We start from the raw sequence: 20541 nt of genomic DNA, 5'->3' as shown, positions 1-20541 counted from the left end.
CATCTATTTTCTATATATTTTTAAACAAACTAAATGTTGTTCTTAAAAAACAGTGTCCCTATGAGAAGATTTACATGCAGTCAAGGTACTATTAAATTTCAAGAAAGGATTCGGAACTGCTAGTTAGTTTAATTAAGGATGTACAAAATGTTCCAAGCCTGAATCCTTCCATACACTGAGCAGCTGGTTTTAAATAGCTGATGCCCAGTCTGAACATGTAGACAAAAGTGTTTCAGGGGAGTGAAACTGGGCAAAAGCCAAGAATGAGAGTTATCCTTGGTGACAGCATTGCAAATAAGCAATCATGGCAGTGAAGAGAAAGATGAGAAGGTGCTGATGAGACTATGAAGCTGGATTGCCCAGTGGATATATTGTTCTGGAACATCAGTGCTTAACTTAAGTTAAAGCCAAAGTGGAGGAAGAAGGTAGCTGAACACTAGCCTTGACATACTTACGCTGTAAAAATCACTCTGCCACCCCTCTAGATCTAAATTTGGCCCAAAAGCTAGAACCATCAAACCATTTCAGGTTTTGTTTCTAATGAAGAAAAGAATTTCTAGCTCAGGGTTGAGCTCAGGAGTTGGTGCTCTCTGAGCTTGGTTGATTTCTTGCAGATGTTTCATTACCAACTTTAGGGTTAGAGAGGACCATTGATTTGAAAGAGGGGGGAAATAGAATATTTCTATGTATGCTAGAATTGAATACTCTTCGCTCAACAGAGGGGGAGGAATAAGACACCACTTATCTTCAGTTTACAACACAGTCTTTGCAGCAGTTCCAAAAAGATTCCACAGCCAATTGCACCCTGATTCAGATATCTGACACAGATAAAGCCCCAAGTGGCCTCAACAGCTCTCAGAAAGTGCTAAAGACCAGATGACTGCAAATAAATAAAATTCTTTCACCACCACCCATCCTATCAGAACCTATCCTTCCATACCCCCATCCCCATCAGAATTGATGACGCTTCTTGGATGAGAAGTGAAGCATTTTCTTCTTCCTCAAAGAAAAAATAACCAGTCCAGTTGCCTTTTGAAGAAAAGAAAAGCACTTTTGGATCAACTATGACCTGGATAACAATCCAGACAATCATCAGTGCTAGGTTTTGTTTCTGCCACTCCAGGACAAATCTAAAATGGTTCAAGAGGGCTTTTATAAAACTATGTTCATTTCTGGTTTGAAACAGGACCTTTCCATTTTGCATACTGTATAATTTGAGTTTTAATATCTATTCTGGGTGAATTGGAGGAATTGTTAAATTACTAACCATCTAGAAGGACATGTCTTCTGATTTAGAATCAGTATGTCTCTCACAAGCAAACCTAGGTATTATATTGAGAAATGTAAATTATGCAACATCCTTCATTTTCTGAAACATTTGTGCTGGTTAATTTGATTGAACAACTAATTTATACTTGGATTTCCTGAATGTTGCTGACAATTTTTTTAAAGCAGAGTTCAAAACTAGAAGTAGATATTTTCTTCCAATAGGAAAAATCCTGCTCCAATAGGAAAACATTGAAAAATTTTTTACAACCCACAGATGGCACGTGGAGCACGTGAGGCATTGCCCTATCAGCTCCAGCGTGCATGTGTGTGCTAGCCAGCTCCTTTTTCATGCAACACACGAAAATTGGAAGTAAGGGAACGGACTTCAGGGAAGCCTCCTGAAGACTCCAGAAGGAAAAAAACAGCCCTACAGGCAAACCAGAAGTCACCGTTCCTGAACTTCTGGGTTGCCCATGCGGCTGTTTTTTGCCCTCCAGAGCTTTTGGAGGCGCTTCCGGAGGGCGTCCGGGGAGAGGGCAAGGGAGGCTGTTTTCGTGCACACCAGGCTCCTAGAAAGCCTCTGGAGGCTGGGGAGGGCGAAAAATGGGTCCATCATGAGCCAAAAGTGGGGGGGGAGGGCAGGGGCCACACATGCATGTGAACCGGGGGGGGGGGTTGCATGCATAGCATCATGGGTGTGGCACACCCGCATGAGACCCCTGTGCTCCCTCCGCTTTTGGCATACGATTCGAAAAAAATTAGCTATCACTGACCTATAGACATTTTGTTCTTTATACTATAACATTCTGGCTCAGTATATATTTTTGTTATTGTTTTCTCTCTTAACAGTCTATGGTGCCCCAGAAGATGGAGAGCTGGAAAGAAAACAATCTTTTTCTCTAAAGAATCAGCTGTTGAGTAAGATACAAATGTATACTAATTTATTTAAATATATAATATTATGCTGAGAAATCTACAAACTCTGCTAGTTAAGTTTTCCCACCAATGCAAATTATAACTCTAATGTCTACATTGTATTCCCATAGCTATTATTTGTATCTAGTTTGCATTCTGCATATATACTTGCAATACCTTCTGAGCAAACATGTCTTAATTAGCAGTGATGTGATTGTATAGACCAGTGGTTCTTAAATTCTTTGACCTAATTATCCCTTTTCCTGGTCTTCAATGTCATTACGCCTTAAACATTAAAAAAAACTTGTTTTACATAAGTGTTTCAGCAGTGGCAGTCCTAAACTAGAGCCTCACCTCAGGAACAAGCAATTAAAAATTGCTTCATTACACCAAGATATGCCCAAATTATCCCTTGAAGGTAATTACCCCCAGTTTCACCCCTGTAATTGACAAAGATTAGTCTTTGAAACAACCCCAATTCTTCTGGAAAATGTAATTGTTTCAGTGCTAGATAAAGAATGCTTTACCAGCTCCCATGCATGTTGCAAAGTACCCTTTTCAGATGTTTTGTACAGTTGTACTCTTTGTAAACTAGGAATGGCTGGGGGGGGGTACATTAATTTTGTAACCTAATTAGTATTTTGATTCCTGCTTTTGGTATAAAGGTAATTTTGTTATAGTAGTAGTTTAGTAGTTTATTGGTCTTGTATGCCGCCCACTCCCGAAGGATTCCAGGCGGCTTACAATAAACAGGAGAAGGGGATAAATAGACAAAACAACAATTTAAAATACACAACATTCATAGTTACCGTGGGGCTGGATACTACAACAGCCCCCCAGCCTGCCGGAGCAGCCAGGACTTAGTGGCTTTGCGGAAGGCCGGGAGAGTAGTAAGGGTCCGGATCTCCACGGGGAGCTCATTCCAGAGGGCTGGAGCTGCAACAGAGAAGGCTCTCCCCCGGGGAGTCGCCAGCCGACATTGGCTGGCAGATGGAATCCGGAGAAGGCCTAGTCTGTGCGATTTGATCGTTCTATGGGAGGTAATTTGCAGGAGGCGGTCTCTCAGGTACCCAGGTCCGATGCCATGTAGGGCTTTATAAGTAACGACTAGCACCTTGAAGCGAGTCCGGAGACTAATGGGTAGTCAGTGCAGCTCGCAGAGGATAGGTGTAATGTGGGTATACCTGGGTGCACCCACAATCGCTCGCGCGGCTGTGTTCTGGACTAGCTGAAGTCTTCGAACACTCTTCAAGGGCAGCCCCATGTAGAGCGCGTTACAGTAATCCAGTCTTGAGGTCACAAGGGCATGACTGACTATCTGAAGGGCCTCCCGATCCAGGTAGGGTCGCAATTGGTGCACCAGGCGAACCTGGGCAAAGGTCCCCCTGGTCACACCCGACAAATGGTGTTCTAGAGTCAGCTGCGGATCCAGGAGGATTCCCAAATTGCGAACCCTCTCTGAGGGCATATAATTTCACTCCCCAGCCTGAGAGATGGAATACTTGGCCAATTTTTGGGAGGGAACATCAATAGCCACTCGGTCTTGTCGGGATTGAGAGCAAGCTTGTTCATACCCATCCAGACCCTGACAGCCTCCAGGCACTGGCCCATCACTTCTACCGCTTCACTGAGTTGGCACGGGGCGGACAGATACAACTGCGTATCGTCTGCATATTGATGGTATTTAATCCCGTGCCGGCTTATGATCTCACCCAGCGGCTTCATGTAGATGTTAAATAGGAGGGGCGACAGGACCAAACCCTGCGGCACCCCATAATTGAGGGTCCTTGGGATCGACCTCTGCCCTCCGACCAACACCGACTGCGACCTGTCCGAGAGGTAGGAGGAGAACCACCCAAGGACGGTGCCTCCCACTCCCACCTCTCGCAACCGTTGCAGAAGGATACCATGGTCGATGGTATCGAAAGCCGCTGAGAGGTCAAGGAGCACAAGGATAGAGGGGTGACCCCTATCCCTGGCTCGCCAGAAATCATCGATCAGCGCGACCAAAGCAGTTTCCGTGCTGTAACCAGGCCTGAAACCCGACTGAAAGGAATCCAGATAATCGGTTTCATCCAGGGACCGTCGGAGTTGAGAGGCCACCACTTTCTCAACAACCTTCCCTACAAAGGATAGGTTGGAGACTGGACGATAATTGCTCAAAATGGCTGGGTCCAGAGAAGATTTCTTCAGGAGGGGTCTCACCACCGCATCCTTTAGGAGGAACGGGAAAATTCCCTCCCGGAGAGAGGTGTTAACAATCGTCCAGATTCACCGCGTGTCACCTCCCTGCTGGTCGAGACCAGCCAGGAGGGGCACGGGTCCAGTATACAAGTGGAGGCACTCACCGCTCCCATGGCCTTGTCCACTTTCTCAGGAGAGACAAGTTGAAACTCAATCCATGAAATACGCTCAAGACCTTCCCCTGGTACCTCGGCTGGTACTGTGCAATTGGAGTCCTGCTCTGTCCGAATCTGAGCGACTTTATCCTTTAAATATTGAACAAATTCCTCAGCTCTACCTTGTAAAGGGTCATCCGCATCCCTCCCTTTCAAGAGGGAGCGGGTTATTCTAACAAGGCGGCTGGGCGCGATTCAGCGGATGCAACAAGGGCGGCAAAATGCGCACGTTTCGCCGCCCGTATTGCCACGAGATAGGCTCTGATAAAGGCTCTCATCAGTGCTTGGTTTGACTCAGATTTACTGGCCCTCCAGCGGCGCTCTAGGCGTCTCTTTTGGCACTTCATCTCCCGGAATTCCTCGGTGAACCAAGGGGCCCTCCTGGATCCGCTGCCTCGGAGAGGTCGCAAAGGTGCAATCCGGTTTAGAGCCCCGCCGCTGCTGTATTCCAGGCAGCGACTAAGGACTCCACCGGATTGTGGACAAGAGTGTCAGGTATTTCTCCAAGCGCCGTCTGAAATCCCATAGGGTCCATCAGGCGTCTGGGACGGAACCACCTAATCGGTTCCACCACCCTACAGTGGAGGATTGGTTTCCGAAAGTCAAGCCTCAGTAGGAAGTGATCAGACCATGACAGGGGCAAGGTCTTAAAGCCCTTCAACTCTAGATCACGTCTCCACTGCTCCGAGAGGAGTACGAGGTCAAGTGTGTAACCCGCTGAATGAGTTGAACCCCGAATTACTTGGGTCAAGTCCATGGCTGTCATGGAAGCCATGAACTACTGCGCCCCATCAGAGCGTTCACCAAGTGTAGGCAGGTTGAAATCCCCCAGCACCATAAGCCTGGGGAACTCTACCGCCAACTCGGCTACTGACTCGAGGAGCAAGGGGAGGGCTGTTGCAACGCTGTTGGGAGGTAGGTACGTTAGCAACAAACCCACTTGACCTCCAAGGTCCAACTTCATCAACAGGGACTCACACCCAACAAGCTCTGGAACAGGGATCCTACGAGGAACTAAAGACCCTCGGTCGATGACAGCCACTCCCCCACCCCTTCTCTGGGGTCGCGGTTGATGAAGCACCTGAAATCCTTCTGGGCACATTTCAGTGAGGGGGACTCCTCCCTCTGGGCCCAGCCAGGTTTCAGTAATACATGCCAGGTCTGCCCCGTCTAAAATTAGGTCCCAGACGAGGGGAGCTTTGTGAACCACAGACCTGGCATTTAGCAACAACAGCCTGAGACCAGGACCCTGACAATTCTCGCCATCTGGCCCTGGAGTGGAACTAGCAGGGCCGGAAGGAGGGATCTCTGTGATGTAGCGAACCCTCCTTCCCCGGTAATGGCTAGCCCTGAAGTTCCCGCCGTACCAGCCCCTCCCCATCGTGACCGTAATGTTCTGGCCCACTCCTGCAGACCCTGTTTCCCCCCTCCGCTCTCTCCGACAGGCCAGTAATCTCAAACATTCTAGGACGGGAGAAATGGATGGGCCCCCTGCCACTTCTGCAATGGCACTCAGTGGCGGAGGTACCCGGTTTCTCTCCCAGTCCCCTCATGCATACACAGTCACTCACTCATCCAGTCCCCACACGTCAGTTGAAAATTATAAAATACAATGACAATAAAAGATAAAAGTGGGCACAGACATCGCACATACCTCACATACATACCACATACATATCCCATACAAAAGAAAGAAAAAAAGAAGAAAAGAAGAAAAGAGAGATTGCGCAGCTTTAAAGAAGTGTGCAAGTTCAGGTAGTGCAAGTAGTTCTTAACGTTTAAGATGATTTAAATGATTGAAACCCAGCAATGGTCCAAAGGAGGCGTACAGGGGGGTGTCTCGTATCCCCCTCTCCTGTAGGTCTGAGAAGGTCCAAGAAGTCTGGGGCGGTTGAGGGGAGCAGAGGGCCTTCCTACACACTGTGAGCACCCCCACTCATCCAGAGTCCAAGGCACTGTAATAGGTGGAATTAAACAAGTGCTGTCCGAGATGGTATTCCAGGGGCAGTCGTGGATAATGATAGTCAAAGTGACTGGGGTTGAGGCAGCAAGTCCAGAGGCCCTGGGATTACAGTTCAAGAAGACTGGATGTTCCAAAGCCCAGATGGAAAGGAGCCAGATGGCAAGCAGGGGGTGGTGGAAAAAGGCTCCACAGCAGCAATGATGGGCTGAGGGAGAAACTCACCAAAGGAAGAGGTCCAATCAAGCAACAGACGGAAGAAAAAGGTGGCAGCGTTGATGCAGAGGCTGAGTCAAACAGCGGGGGGGGGGGGGGGGAAGGGGCGTCCGGAAGGGCCATGGCGGCGGCAAATATAGCCAGCCACCAAATTCGCCCATCCTCAGCGGGCGCACAGATCATTCTCCCCCCCTTCGGGGTGGTGGCAATGCAAAAAGATCTCCAAAGGCTCAACAAGCCGGGCAGGCGAAGTCATAAGATGTCGCAAGCACCGCGAATTAATAGAAAACGCCGCCGCCGCCATGTAGATTATGACCTACATGTATGAGTAACTTTCACTGTGAAATGGCCATTTGCATAAGAATTAAGGGTGAGATACCTTAACATTTGTTGTTTCAATTAAATGTGCTAAATGTTATCAGCCAACCAGTGTGTGAATATTACCTTAACTTACTTGTTTTTGTAGTCAATACAGCAGAATTTGAATAGAAATGGATTTGTGTACTTTCCCCCGGTAGGTAGGGTTGTGTGTGTGTGTGTGTTGATGATTGGAATAAATTCATTAAAACCTGTGGGGAATTTTACTCTTGACTAATTTCTGCAATTGGCTTTACTAGGTGTACTTTGTAAGAAATTCTACATTGAACTCTGTTTATACAGATTTTTCTTTTTTCAGCTTTGACTTTTAAATGCCCGGACAAAGCTGACCAGAAACCCATAGAGAAGAAACTTCCAGGTAAGGGAAAGTATGTCTGTATTCCATATTTCCTGCATGTTTCAGTTATTTTGGTGATTGAGTGCATATTGCAGTAAGATAGGTAGTAACACCAGATAGGGATATTTTCCCTATCTGAAGTCATTGCAAATGTAGCCTTCAAAACAATGCAAACAAATATCTGTTTTGAAGCAGAGCAAGAGAAATCAATACATCAAAAATAGATTATAATTTAATCCACAGTATTCTAATTAGATTTCTAGGTCAGTAAGGTTTCTTTGTGCACCATATAGATTCTTAGTATAATATAATAGAAAATTAACATCTCCCCCTCTATTGTTTTTTTTTTCATGTCAGTGGAAAGGTATTTAGAAATGTAAAGCTCATTTCAGTAAAACACCTAGTAAAAATGTATGCCCTCTGCTTCACTCATCACTGAGAATGGATTATTATAACTAAAAGATGAGATATCCATAAACCCTTTGATGTTTGTATTTTGAAAAGTATTTATTCAAAATAAAAATCACATTTATCACAAGTTGCATAAAATGATACAGCTTTTTCAAAAGGTTAATAGAAAAATACTTTAAAGTACATTTTTGACAATAGAGGACTATTGCTGTGCCTTCAGATAAAGCTTTAAATGAAATAAAGGGGAAATTACCCAGCATAGCCAATTTCTAGATGGGTCAAATTTTTAATACTTTTACTCCTTTAAATCTTACTATAAAAATACACTTTCACGTTCATATTGTTAATTTGAAATACAAGTGCATAAAGTTAATGGTAATCTGGACAAATTAGCACATAAAGATTTGGGAGCCTCATACCATGAAGTAGAGGAAAAGGCTTCACTCATAGTGTTAAGGTACAAAAGAGCTAATGCCATAAATAGTATTTTGAAGGTCACTTAGGTCAGTCAGTGTGTTGTAGATATAAAGTAGAGACTATAATTTGGTAAACTTTTGCTTAGGAGGAGTACGGTTTTAATATCAAATTAAATTATTCTAATTGGTTCCTGTGAACTGCAGGAGCTCAACTCCCACAAATCTATTTCAGTATCAACTTTTGCTAGAATTTCAGTTGCTGTGGCATCAAGTATTATCTATCTATAGTTAAACAATTCTCTTTTTAATGTAGATTCTATGACTATCCAGAAGGTCAAAGGATTGCTGTATCGTCTACTTAAAATTCCAGGCTCAGAACTGAAACTATCATATGAAAGTTCTAAAGTAAGCTCAAATTCAGTAAAGCAAGTACATGAATTGAGACGTTCCAGAATAATACAACTCATTACCCTGGTAAAATCAATACATTGCACTCTATAATGTTGGATGATTGATTTCTTTATAAGAAAAGCAGTACTATTGTTTTAAAATCGATGAGCTTCCTTTTCTTTATATTCCATCTTAGTCTTTTAAGATATACTAGATTAATATGTGCAAATCTAATATCTATCTCAATCATTTTCTTTAAATCCCAGATGAAAGGCAAAGAAGTTGAATTGGACAGTGACCTAAAGCCCTTGCAATTCTACTCTATTGAAAATGAAGATTGCATTCTAGTACGATGGTAAAATCTGCTTTTGATACATTTTAAGATAACTTGCACACTGCTAACAAAGTTTAGGCTGATTTTTAATTGTATTGTTGGGAAAAGCTTTTGTAAAAATGTATCACTGTTTGGTAGAGAAGCTTTTGTATTCTTGTTTTTTTTAAGAAATATCATGTCTGTAAGAGAAAAATGAAAGCTTTTGCCAGCTTCAAATAAAAAGTAATTCATTTGTGCTGTACTAGTAACTTACGGAAATCAGTGGGAATCTCAACAAGCCTTCCATTCACTACTATACAAATAACATATTTTAGAGAATTAAAAGCTGAGGTATTTCATTACCAACCCATCCCAATAGCTACAGAATACCAGAAAGCGTAAAAATCACTCAAAGTGGGGGGAGGACCCTAGTATTTAATATGCACATTGGAGAAAGGGCCGCTGTCTCACTCCCTCTACATGTTGGCTGAAAGTACACAAGAGATAAATAGAATTACTACAGCATCTAACTTCTTTCTTTACAGGAATTATATGATAATATATCAGTATTCCCAGCAAGAGGCACTGTTTCCCTCATCTTTGAAATACAGACTGAAATTAAAACATCAGTCTGATCCCAATTCATTAGAAGCCAACACATGTGTGCAGTCTGCCTCGGTTAAGTGTCTTCTCTAGCAAGGCATATGGGCAGAGAAGTGCAAGTTTAATATGCAATATGTACAGTATTGTATCTGCCTTTTTCAGTTTAGCCTCAGTCCCTTGCTCTTGTATACACTAAATGCATGAAAAGTCAAGTTTATCTACTTCTGTAATATATTAATAAAAGAATTCACATTCATATTTGGCTTCGTAAAAGAGTATGTTCAAAAATGAAATGTGTCCATTTATTAAAAAGGGGATATGTGTGCAAATATAGCCCTAAGGGCCATTTCACACTAGACAAATTATCTACATGAAACACTTCTTTAAAGAATGTGTGAAGCTTTTCTGTAGTTTACTGCCATACTGAAATGAACATACACTGTATGTAACCAGTGGAGTAGAAGCATACATTGGCCAGCGACATACTCTTAGGTTTGTCACCAGTAACAGACTACATAGGAGACTGATGGAACATCTGTTTTGAAGCTTTCCCTTCCTTTCCTCTATAACATTTCCTTAGAGTGTTTGCCACCCTTCATTTTTCTTCACATTTGCAGGGGTCTCCACAGCGTTCCTTTATTCTCCAAAGCTCTGCAAGCTCCTGAGCAGAATACTGAGGAGAGGACAGCATACCACTCTCACAAGTCTTCTCACACAACCAGAGATCATCCTATTTTAAAAGAAAGCAATATACTGTTACTATTGCTACACTATTACAGGCATAGCTTCAAAATCAGTTTTAGAGGACTTGGTTTAATTTAATTTATAGAGATTAAGAAAATAACAGGTAGGCAAAAATCCCAATGTATATACGTTGCTCTTTCCTAGTTTAGGAAAGCACTGACAAGTTGAGCAAACAAATCAAAGAAAGGAAAGAAGGGCAGAGGCAATATTGTATTTAAAATTGATTTTTGTGTTGTCCTTCCACAAATCTAAAGTTAAAAAACATATGAATTCCTTATGATGTGGGCCTTATGTTAAATAATAAATGTAGTTTTATTAGATTATATGATGTTGCCTGAATAAATATAAACTTCTTGAGATATACCATATTTTTTGGAGTATAAAACGGAGCAAGATTTTGAAGAGGCAAATTTTAAAAAAAGTTTTTGCACTCTGCAGGCCTCCCAAAAATGGCCCATTTTTCGCGAAAATGGACCTGGTTTTTTTTTCAGGACATGAATAGCCTTTAGAAGGCTTATATAGAGTGCTCCTGTGAGGTGGGGGAGGGGCAAAAACTGGCCCGTTTTTCGTTCATCTCTGTTCTCCCCAGCCCCCAGGAGCACTCTGAAAGCCTCCTAAAGGCTAAGCATGGCCATTTTGGTGAAGAGGGCAGGGCTTCAGGAGGCCAAAAATTGTTTAGTGGTCTTGAATCATTTTATAATATGAACTTATTTGTATGTTTCTTTCTATATTTTTAATTGCCTTAAAGCAAAGGAATTTGGCAGATTTTTCACCCTTCTTTTATTTCTTCATTACTGTATTATAAATTGTTGAAACCACTCACATTTCAAAGCAATTTGCCATGAAACTGGAGGGAAAAACAAGTTAGTTAGCTGACTTGGAAAGAGCTGGATTCTGTCTTAAATTATATTATTATTTGATTAATCACTGGGGGCCACTTCTAGGTAGTAAGACAAAATTATATGAAGTATTTATCAAAGCCTAATTGTTAAAACTTACAAATGTTATAAGCATAGGTCAGTAGCTCTGAAAAAATCACTTCTTGGGGCTTTTATGATTCCTCCTCATCCTTGAATGTATATTTCAGAAGTCCACAAAATTGATTTTAGGATAACTGTAAAATGTTGGGGTGCGCTAGGCACCTGTAAAAGTTACTGCTATCATTCATACAGATTTATTCAGAAATTTCATCTGACAGTAACACATACCTGGTATCTTTTTGGCCCGATGGCTGCCATCCAAATACCCATGCTCACATCTTCACCCTAAGTGTATAAATTAAGTCAGAACCAAAACAAGGAGTGTGTAAATAACCAAAATCAGAACTGAAACTTGCTGCAGAAGGCACATGCTTCATAAAGTTTGCCTTGTTTTTAAACACTGTTTGCAACGTTTGTTTAGATTACAGATGCCTCAACAACTCTATACTAAAACAAGCATAATAAAAAACTTAAGCACTTTCATAAAGGACTTCCTCAAATCACAGCAGATTTCCAATACTTTCATAGATTTAACTGTGGGTTTTTTTGTTTTGTTTTGGCAACAAAATGGAACTGGTTTGCCATTGTCACCTTCTGGTTTTTTTTCAATTCTCTGGTCCTTCCTATGATCTCACATCTGTATTAATCAGGTCTGAACTTGCATAGCTTTTTGCGGAGGGGGGGGGAGGAATAAGTCAAGATTGTCTATTGCAATATTTCTCAACCTCAGCAACTTTCAAGAAGGGAGGACTTCAACTTCCAGAATCTCTCCAGCCATCCTGCTGCATGGAGTAATCCTGGAAGTTGAAGTCCAAACATCCAAAAGTTAGTGAGGTTGATAAAAAACTGGTCTAATGCAGTATGAAAATTCTGTCCAATTAGAATTCTATGTATACCAATCATTCACCTATCTACCAATGTGCAAATGTTTCCATTATTTTGATTTTACGTACAGTTTACATTACAAAAGAGAGAAAGTACAGGTAATCCTCCAGTTATGACAGTTCACTTGTCATAACTGGAGCTCAAAGTGATGTGATAACCCCAAATATTTATGACACAGTCCCGAAATTACAAATGTTGCAGCACCATGGCAGTTGTTTGCCCATACGAATGACCGCAGAGGCATTGCAACATTCAGCCTATTCTCCCCCTCACTCCCCACAACTGCTTCCCCCTCCCACACCAGACAAGAGTGAAAGGTCCTGGAGGCCGTGATCTTGCATGCCTTCAGGCACACATTCTCTGCAAAAGCGGATGAGTGCCTGAAGTCGCATAAGATAAGGCCCCCAGAACCTTTCACTGTTGACACAAAAGGCATTTGTAAGCTGACTAGACGCTGGAAGGGAAATCATCCTGTTCTCTCCCTCAAAGACAAAGAAACTGTGGGAGAGAGGAGACAAATCTTTGCAAGGTGAGCCCAGTGCAGCAGGATGGGAGCAGGTAAGCATAAGGTATCTCGGCGGGGGAGGCCTTAGGTAGCCTGTTCCATCATTAGCCTCCCCACCCTGAGATACCTCATGTACTTAATGACCCAGGCATTTGATTAGCAAATGTGTGAGCAAAAGGGAGTGATCAGGTTACACAATTCACTCATACGAATCATCAAGTTACAAATGTAATTGGCAGGCTCCATTACATTCATAACTTGAGGATTACCTGTATGTGAATTTGCACAAAGGAACTTAAAGGACTACTCATCTTTAATGTCAATTTTTTAACTGTGATCCTATTTATTCAAAAGGTAGAATCCCACTTTGCTCTAATCATACCCTCCCCTTCTATCAAAAGACTTACCTGATATATTTTGAGTCTTTCAGAATTGCTTGCTAGCCATTCTACAACATCTTTGGAAATAACATAACCAGACCCACAAGCAAAGGCTGGATATGCAGGACTTGGGTACTCCAACTCTTGCCACTTCCCAGTCCGATCAACTGCCCAATTTAATCTGAAACTTAAGCCAAAATGTTGTAATTTTGATACAAAAATTAATAAATACTCCTCTAACCTATTTGAGCAATTGAGGAAGCTTTCCTAAGCTCTCTTTCTCTAGCACTGTCTAACAGACATTTTAATTCTTTAGTCCATTTTCTTAGAAGTGCTGTGCTCATTCCACAGCTTGTCTCTTGGTCTCTTATAGGGTGGATAATTAGATCCCTTTAATAATCCATCAAGTGGCTTAAGTAACAGAAGAAGCCAAACTCGTTTCATGGCTTTGAGAGGTTTGCCAATAGACATAATTTCAGTCGGGCTTTTATAATGTGAAGGACAGCATCCGTGTCACCATGTTTTAACCTTGGGATACAACCCATTACTTAAACTCTTCAATTAAAATACATTCCAAAGAGGAAGAAAATAAATAAATAATAAATAAAGCTCCATTGGAATATTATTCTTATAACTTCAGTAGACAGGTTCAAGATCCTTAAAGGAATAATTCAATTATTTGGATCCCCCCCCCCCTTAATTCCAGGGCAATTTAGGAATGTAAGAAGTAGTTTATCACTGTCTTCTGCTGAGATGTTTGTCTATTTCCCAGTCTAGACTACAATCCCAGAATTTTCTAGAAGTCTCCTAACCAACTAATCATGGCCTACCACTCTTGAACAAAGTTAAAAAGACTAGGGAATTTTGGGAGTTGAAGTGTACACATCTTAAAGTTAAAAAACAATGTGTAAATTGAGAAATTATATCAGTGTACAAATTACATTGAGCCACACAATACCCTACTTAGCAACACAACAGACAATCTAGAAACACCGCCCCCCTCCAATCTATCTTTTAAAACAAGATTTCACTGTTCGTTCACATTGTCAACATCTGCACATAGTAGTAAGTCAGGACTGAGGAATCTACAGCACTTTATTAACATTAAAGTTCCTTTGTGATAGATGAATTCAGATTTCTGATGACTATTTGTCCTTTACCAGCAGCTTGCTGCTTGCTAAACAGAAACAGGCATTGGAAGAAAAAGGAGAATATGAGAGAGGAAAAATCCTGTCAAAGAAATATTAGTTTTTTGGCTTTAATCCCTTCCAGCTCCTTGATTAAACATCCATGCATACTTCTTGCTGCCTTAAGGACTTGACTCTACAGATGGACACGCAGAACCATTGAAAATAACTCAATATAGTTTGGTCAATGAAGCAAGACATTTGGAAACAAGGTTCTTAGATTTGTTTTAATCATTGTTTGATGTCTTCTCAATAGTGTTTTACAGAAAAGAACATTAACATAAAACCAGTTTTTAAAATGATTTTTTTAAAGATTTTTCCTTCTTTCTTTTAACAGCCAACTCACTTTAACTGCATCACATCTGTTTTGATTACTGTGAAATTCTTTACACTAACTGTATAAATAACACAACATATTAGAAAACAATACTCACTTTCCCCACCAGATATTTGGTCTGCCCAAGTTTTTAAGCTTTATTCTGTTAAATATTGCCTCTAAATCTATGTAGCAGTCATCATCTGTCTTCAGCAGGACATCAAAACTTGCAGCTTCTACAGTCCTATATCAAAATCATCAGTGTTATCATGATCTGGAAAAGTATTTGTCAATATGCATCCTTATCTGCCATGAATGGCAAGTACTCCAATCAAGTTTTAATTAAACCATTAATAGCAAATAAAACAATAATTTTATTCTAAGAATATATTAAATGGTGACCCAGCACATCGTAGAATATCTCATTCTTACCCTTGAAGGCTACATTAAATAAAGGAACAAAGAAAAAGAATCTGATTTACAACATTTTTGCCAGAAAATGGTATTTACTACTTTCCGGCAAAAAAAAGCACCCCATAGTGAACAATGGGTTCATTTAATAACAGCTGTGTTTGCTGACCATCACATTTGCTTAATGACCACTGCAAAAAAGGTGATAAATCAGTCATAGTCATGTGATGACCCATTTAACCATCACAACCCACAATCAAACTTGCAGGCTCAACTATGCTCCTAAGTTAAGGACTATCTGTATTCAGTAGCATCGTGCTAATTTTATACCAGAAATCAACAAGCAAAACCCATATGATATCACCATCCCACACTCCAGCTTACCATCGATAGAAATTCAGTAATTTGGCTGGAACGTTTCTATAAGTATCAACAACATCAACAAAAACTATATCATCGTAAATGTTGCTTTCTTTCTTCAGTAAGACATCCTCCTTTTCTAGTTTGTTCATATGGTTTAGGAATCTTTCAGAGCGACTCTGCAGGGTTTGTAAAAGTATCTCACCTTCTGAAATAAAAGCAGGAAAAGGCTATCTCACATTATAATCTTCTACTGTCCTTACACTGAAGGGTTTTTAATATGCTTCCTTTGAACTACATCCAATGTTACACATCTTGTGCAATGAAGTTTCTTATTCTTCTCCCACATCCAACCAAATGTGGTGTCACAGACTCCCTCAACCCTCCATATCTTATTCGAAATCTGCAAACATAAAAGGAGCTCCTTTTGCTATCAGACTTTGATCAACAAATGCATTCAATAAAAGACAAAACTACGTAACTATAGTCAATTTATTATTTCAATAAACTTTGTACTTCTAAAGTACAAAGTACAAAGGCCAGTGAAGAATTAAGCAGCAATAAAATACTGAAAAATGATTGGGCAAAATATCGAGCCACACAAATTGATTTCCATGAGTGCAAAATGCCTTTTCCTATCACTTCTCCCTCTGACTTCCTGACACAACAATTAACTAGTGGAATGATTTGCTTTCAGAGGTTGTGAGTACTCCTCTTTATAAGAAGAGATTGGACAACCATTTGTCTGAAATGGTATAGGGCACTGATTGCGAGCCTTTTAGGCACAGAGTGCCGAAACCGGAAGCCGTGCATGCATACAACCTGACGACCAGCTGTTCAGCACACATGTGTATGTCAGAAGCCCAATGACCAGCTCAATGAGCTGGGATTTGATCCTAATATATGCCATAAGTTTGCCATCATGGGTATAGGGTTTCCTGCTTGAGCAGGGGGTTGGAATAGAAGATCTTCAAGGTCCCTTTCAACTGTTATTCTGAATACATGGTCAAAATTTGCAGCTAGTAATCAATCCCAAGTATATTTTTGGATAAACTGGCTACAGCAGAGTGGTGAAATTGTCTCTTTCCCTTGCCTCTGATGGAAGTCCTTATGTCAGAAGCAAGGCTGTTTCTTTAAATTCATACCATTTTGCATAATAGTAACAAAAAAATTGAGAGATGAGAAAACTCAAATTCAAACATATTCGACTAAAGATGTATTAAAAACAACTTCCTTCACAAAGTGAACCACAACTCCCAGAATATTCTTCCCCTCCAGTTGGTGCAAAATGGTACAAAGACAAATTTCTACACAAGAGTCAGAGTTTGGGCACTTCATATCACAATAGCTCTATACTTTTCACCATCCACATTTTAAGCAGACAAGTGCAAAAATTCTCAGTGAGGCAGGATGGTCCAAGATAGCTGATCAGAAGAAGCACGTTCACTAAGCCACCTGGGCCTGAGGTGTATTTCATCTGCCTGCTTAGCATTAACAGAAGGAAGCGTCAGCATTTTTTGCTGCTTACCTTGAATAGTATAAATAAAGCCACCTGCGATCCCCTCCACACCCTGTGTAAATTCATGTGGTAGTGATCCTTCTCCTGCCTATTGTGGACAATTTAAAAAGATAATTAAAATTTATACCATGATGTACTGTATTTATTCTATTTAGCCCAATTAATGTGATATAAATATAAATTCGATTGCATTGTCAGAATTCGTTTTTAACAATAATTTCTTACCCCCAGAGGGGAGGTAACCTTCACTCTTCCAGTTTTCCAGAAGAGCCTTAACACCTGGGTGTTGATACTGAAGATGATATAGGTCTAGCCATATTTTATTGTAGCCTTTGTATTGTTTTTTCCTCCATTAGCTTGGGCTTGTAGTAGCTGCTTTTAAAAACTATTTCAGGCTCACCAAATTCTAACTGCTGTAAGGGTGTGTGTGAAAAGATAAGGGGGACTGTTGTGTCTAGGTAGCATTCCTTTCTCATAAGAAGAAAGAAGATGCTTGCAGCTGGCTGAAGGTGGAGTTTGGAGTCACCAGGGTATTGGACTGAGGATTGATTGGCGATTGTGTTTGAGGGGGTGGTTCAAACTTTTGCTTTTATTGGGTGTAATTCTGGATCTGGTTCAGAGTCAGAATTACACTGAGTCCTTGCCAATTTAATGTGTGCCTAATAAAATAGATTTGAAAAGGATGGATGCCTTGGACTTTTTAGGACGTGTTAGTTGGAGGCTTGATAAAAGATGCATTCTATGATCCTGAAAGCATCATCAAGTAATATGTCAGACACATTTGATCTAGATAAGGTATCTTTAAATACTTACATAATGTGTTCATTATAGATTAGCATCATGTGATATATTTTTTTACTCTAGCATTAAGACATCCAGAAGTTTTGTCTTATTTTCAGTGCTGCTGAAGCAATGTGCTGGAGCAAATAGCAATTATATTTTAATAATATACAAAACGTATTGTTTATTTTAAATGTTTTGTAACACCTGATTATATTTGTAGGGCTTTTAAGCAAACATAAAGTTTTCTGTTTTAACCCTGTCTTGTTCAGAGTCTATGATTCCAATAGCATTTGCAGGGCCCCTGGTTTCCTTAACCCTTTTCCTTAAAATTAGCAGCTGGTGTCCCAAACCCTGAAACTGGTTGTTCTACGGTCCATGAGGCTAAAATATTCATGCAGACAATGATAAAAAGTGGAAGAAAGGAGAAAAGCTAGAATGTAACTCCAGTTCATCAGTAGTATGTTGAAAATAGCTACTTTCACCAGACAGAATGGGCTACATGGGACAAGATGCAGGACTCAAGAGTACTGAAGTACATGGTACCTTAAGATCATCCTGGAAACTATACAGTCAATTGTACCTGTAACAAACCTAAATGTCTAATATTTGATTAACAGCCCCTTCATAATGGAAAAGAATATAAATGAAGACACTTCCTTTGAAGCAACTCCTTGGTGATGTAAATGAGTTTTGCCAGAACATCGTTTTGTTTGCAAGGTCAACTTAGTTCATTGCAGTTCACATAAAACAGATGCATAGAGAGAATTGCCACTCCTCTGATTTGAAATAATGTGCCATAAATCACATGAGGAAATTAGCAATGTATATAAAGTACACTGTGCACAAAGCACTCCCATGCAGGAATAATTATTTTCAAGTGTTCCATGTTTGAATCAAAATATGCATGTTTTTATCCATATGCTGGAGTCTTTTTTTTTCTTGAGACAAAACAAAACACAATTGCTTCAGAGAGCAGTGGTGAAAGATAATAGCAGGAAAATCTCAAGGCTGCAGGCTTTTCTTGGTGGTGGCATATATACTGACATAGACAACAGAGGAAGGCACTGGGAAGGCAGGTCAGCCAACGGAATATTTCTTATTGGGACATCAGGAGCAGAAATTTGGGGGAGAGGCAGGCCAGCTGGTAGAATATGCTATGTTCGAGCCTGCCTTTGCTGCTGTGACCACTACAGTAAGGGGCAAGTGTCCATAAATGCACTGATGGCAGCAACTGAAAAGGGGCCAGGAAGAAAGGCTCTGGGAAGATGGTAGACTGGCAGTCTGGTGGAATGTGTTGAGATGGGGGAAGAAGGAGGAATGTATTGGGAAGATAGGGGATGGTGCACAAGCTACATGGAATGGATGATACATAATAGGCTTGGCTTCTCAACCTCATAAAATCACGCTGAACCAGTCTGGTTTTTGTTTCAGCCAAAATCTGGGACAACTAAAACACTCCAGCTTTTGTTTCAGTTACACTGTGTCCAAGCACAAATGGTTTGGCAGATTTTCTAGATTACATTGGCTTGTGTCAGAGTTAGAACAAAAGATGTTTTCTATTTTGTACATAACCTTCCTCGAATTCAAACTTGCACAGTCTAAACAAAGTTAACTCTGAGTAAAAGAATGATTTTGGATTCAGAGCCCTCTAGTTTATTTCTATGATTTGTAAATTACAACTCAAGTTACAACTGCCTTCTGGTAGACAGTGAATTAGAACTGCAATCTAACTGAAGATATTTTAGGTGATAACTCATGGGTCAACCAAATTATGTTTGTAATTGAGTAAGCATGAATAAGAGAGTTCCAAATACTCCTGCAAACAAGAAGTTGAGGGGGGTGTAATCCACTTTTTTGGATGACCTCCAACACTCCAGTAAAAGAAACAGCACATGCAGCTGTTTCTCACAGAAGTCATACATAGAGTTTTGAATGGTTACTTTGGTCTCAAATTAGCTGTAGTTATGTAGGGCATCTGCATTTGAAAAATAATTTCTTTGTTATTAGTCTCTGCCTTGGGAATGCTTGCAGTCTTTCAAGAATCATGTTCTGGTCTTATGGGAGAATTCCAATCCCAATAATTGCATTCACTGAATATTTCCATGTACATTTTAGAAATAAAGAATAAAAGGGAATGCATAAAGTGGTGGATAAATGTTGGAAAAACAAGGAAGACTTGCAAGTTCAAGGAGAAGCCAATATATAGGGTTACTGAAACTAGATCTAGCTATGTTTCTCTTCATTTACTATATCTCATGCCTTTAATTTATTTGGTTTATTATTTCTTATACCTTTTCTATAGTTGACATACATTGCTTACCACAAAAGAGAAGAGCATAATAATGTATACCATATATTTTAACAACCTAAAACTTCTACATTCCCCTATTCTCCTACATACATATTTATAGAAAACATCCATCTATGTAGTTGGTAGGAGTTCAAAACAACTTGATAGCACATTATCAATCAATTAAATGCATATTTTATATACCCATATATTGAAATGCAGTCTTGCACTTTTACAATGCACTGCAGATGTTACCTAGTTAGGTAATGAAACATCTGCAAGAAAATAACCAAGCTCAGAGCACCAAGAATTCAAAAATGTTAGTTTTTTTTAATGAATATAACATTCAAAGTGAATAGTAACATATAAAGGAATTGGGGTATTTTATTACTATTTTACACTTCAGCAAGTTCTAATTTTCTTAAAACTGTTTTGGTCTATTGTTCAGGAATAGTTCCTAGCTAAATTATGTCTCCTTCTTAAATTAAAAAGATTTACATGATTAGTGGCTTTAAATAAAGTACTTAGAGAGGAGCTACAAGTGTTGGCGACATTAGCATTTAATATCTGGATA

At 40.3% G+C, this 20541-nt stretch overlaps 2 protein-coding genes across 6 annotated transcripts in view; one reads left to right on the top strand and one right to left on the bottom strand.

Annotated features, from left to right (window-relative positions):
* TBCE (tubulin folding cofactor E) overlaps positions 1-9192 on the top strand; it is a 32798-nt gene extending 23606 nt beyond the window's left edge. Inside the window, exons 14-17 of one of the 2 annotated variants that reach the window (XM_087718071.1) lie at positions 2119-2187; positions 7436-7505; positions 8615-8706; positions 8958-9192. In XM_087718071.1, the coding sequence (XP_087574197.1) occupies positions 2119-2187; positions 7436-7505; positions 8615-8663 (188 nt within the window). In that variant the 3' untranslated portion in view covers positions 8664-8706; positions 8958-9192. The remainder of the gene's footprint in view (positions 1-2118; positions 2188-7435; positions 7506-8614; positions 8707-8957) is intronic. The other variant, XM_014052624.2, reaches the window with a different exon arrangement.
* Positions 7956-20541, bottom strand: part of B3GALNT2 (beta-1,3-N-acetylgalactosaminyltransferase 2) — a 31532-nt gene continuing 18946 nt past the window's right edge. For 3 of the 4 annotated variants that reach the window (XM_014052626.2, XM_014052627.2, XM_014052628.2), the window contains 6 exons: positions 16904-16982; positions 15400-15583; positions 14723-14848; positions 13129-13288; positions 11560-11616; positions 7956-10337 (listed from right to left, as the gene is read on the bottom strand). In XM_014052626.2, the coding sequence (XP_013908101.2) occupies positions 10203-10337; positions 11560-11616; positions 13129-13288; positions 14723-14848; positions 15400-15583; positions 16904-16982 (741 nt within the window). In that variant the 3' untranslated portion in view covers positions 7956-10202. The remainder of the gene's footprint in view (positions 10338-11559; positions 11617-13128; positions 13289-14722; positions 14849-15399; positions 15584-16903; positions 16983-20541) is intronic. The other variant, XM_014052625.2, reaches the window with a different exon arrangement.

This window comes from Thamnophis sirtalis, unplaced genomic scaffold (assembly GCF_051295495.1).
Source record: "Thamnophis sirtalis isolate CommonGarterSnake01/CBP01778 unplaced genomic scaffold, rThaSir2_p1.2 scaffold_6, whole genome shotgun sequence".
Lineage (NCBI taxonomy): Eukaryota > Metazoa > Chordata > Lepidosauria > Squamata > Natricidae > Thamnophis > Thamnophis sirtalis.
Note: the sequence above shows the minus strand (reverse complement) of the source record. Positions and strands in the feature narration are given on the sequence as shown.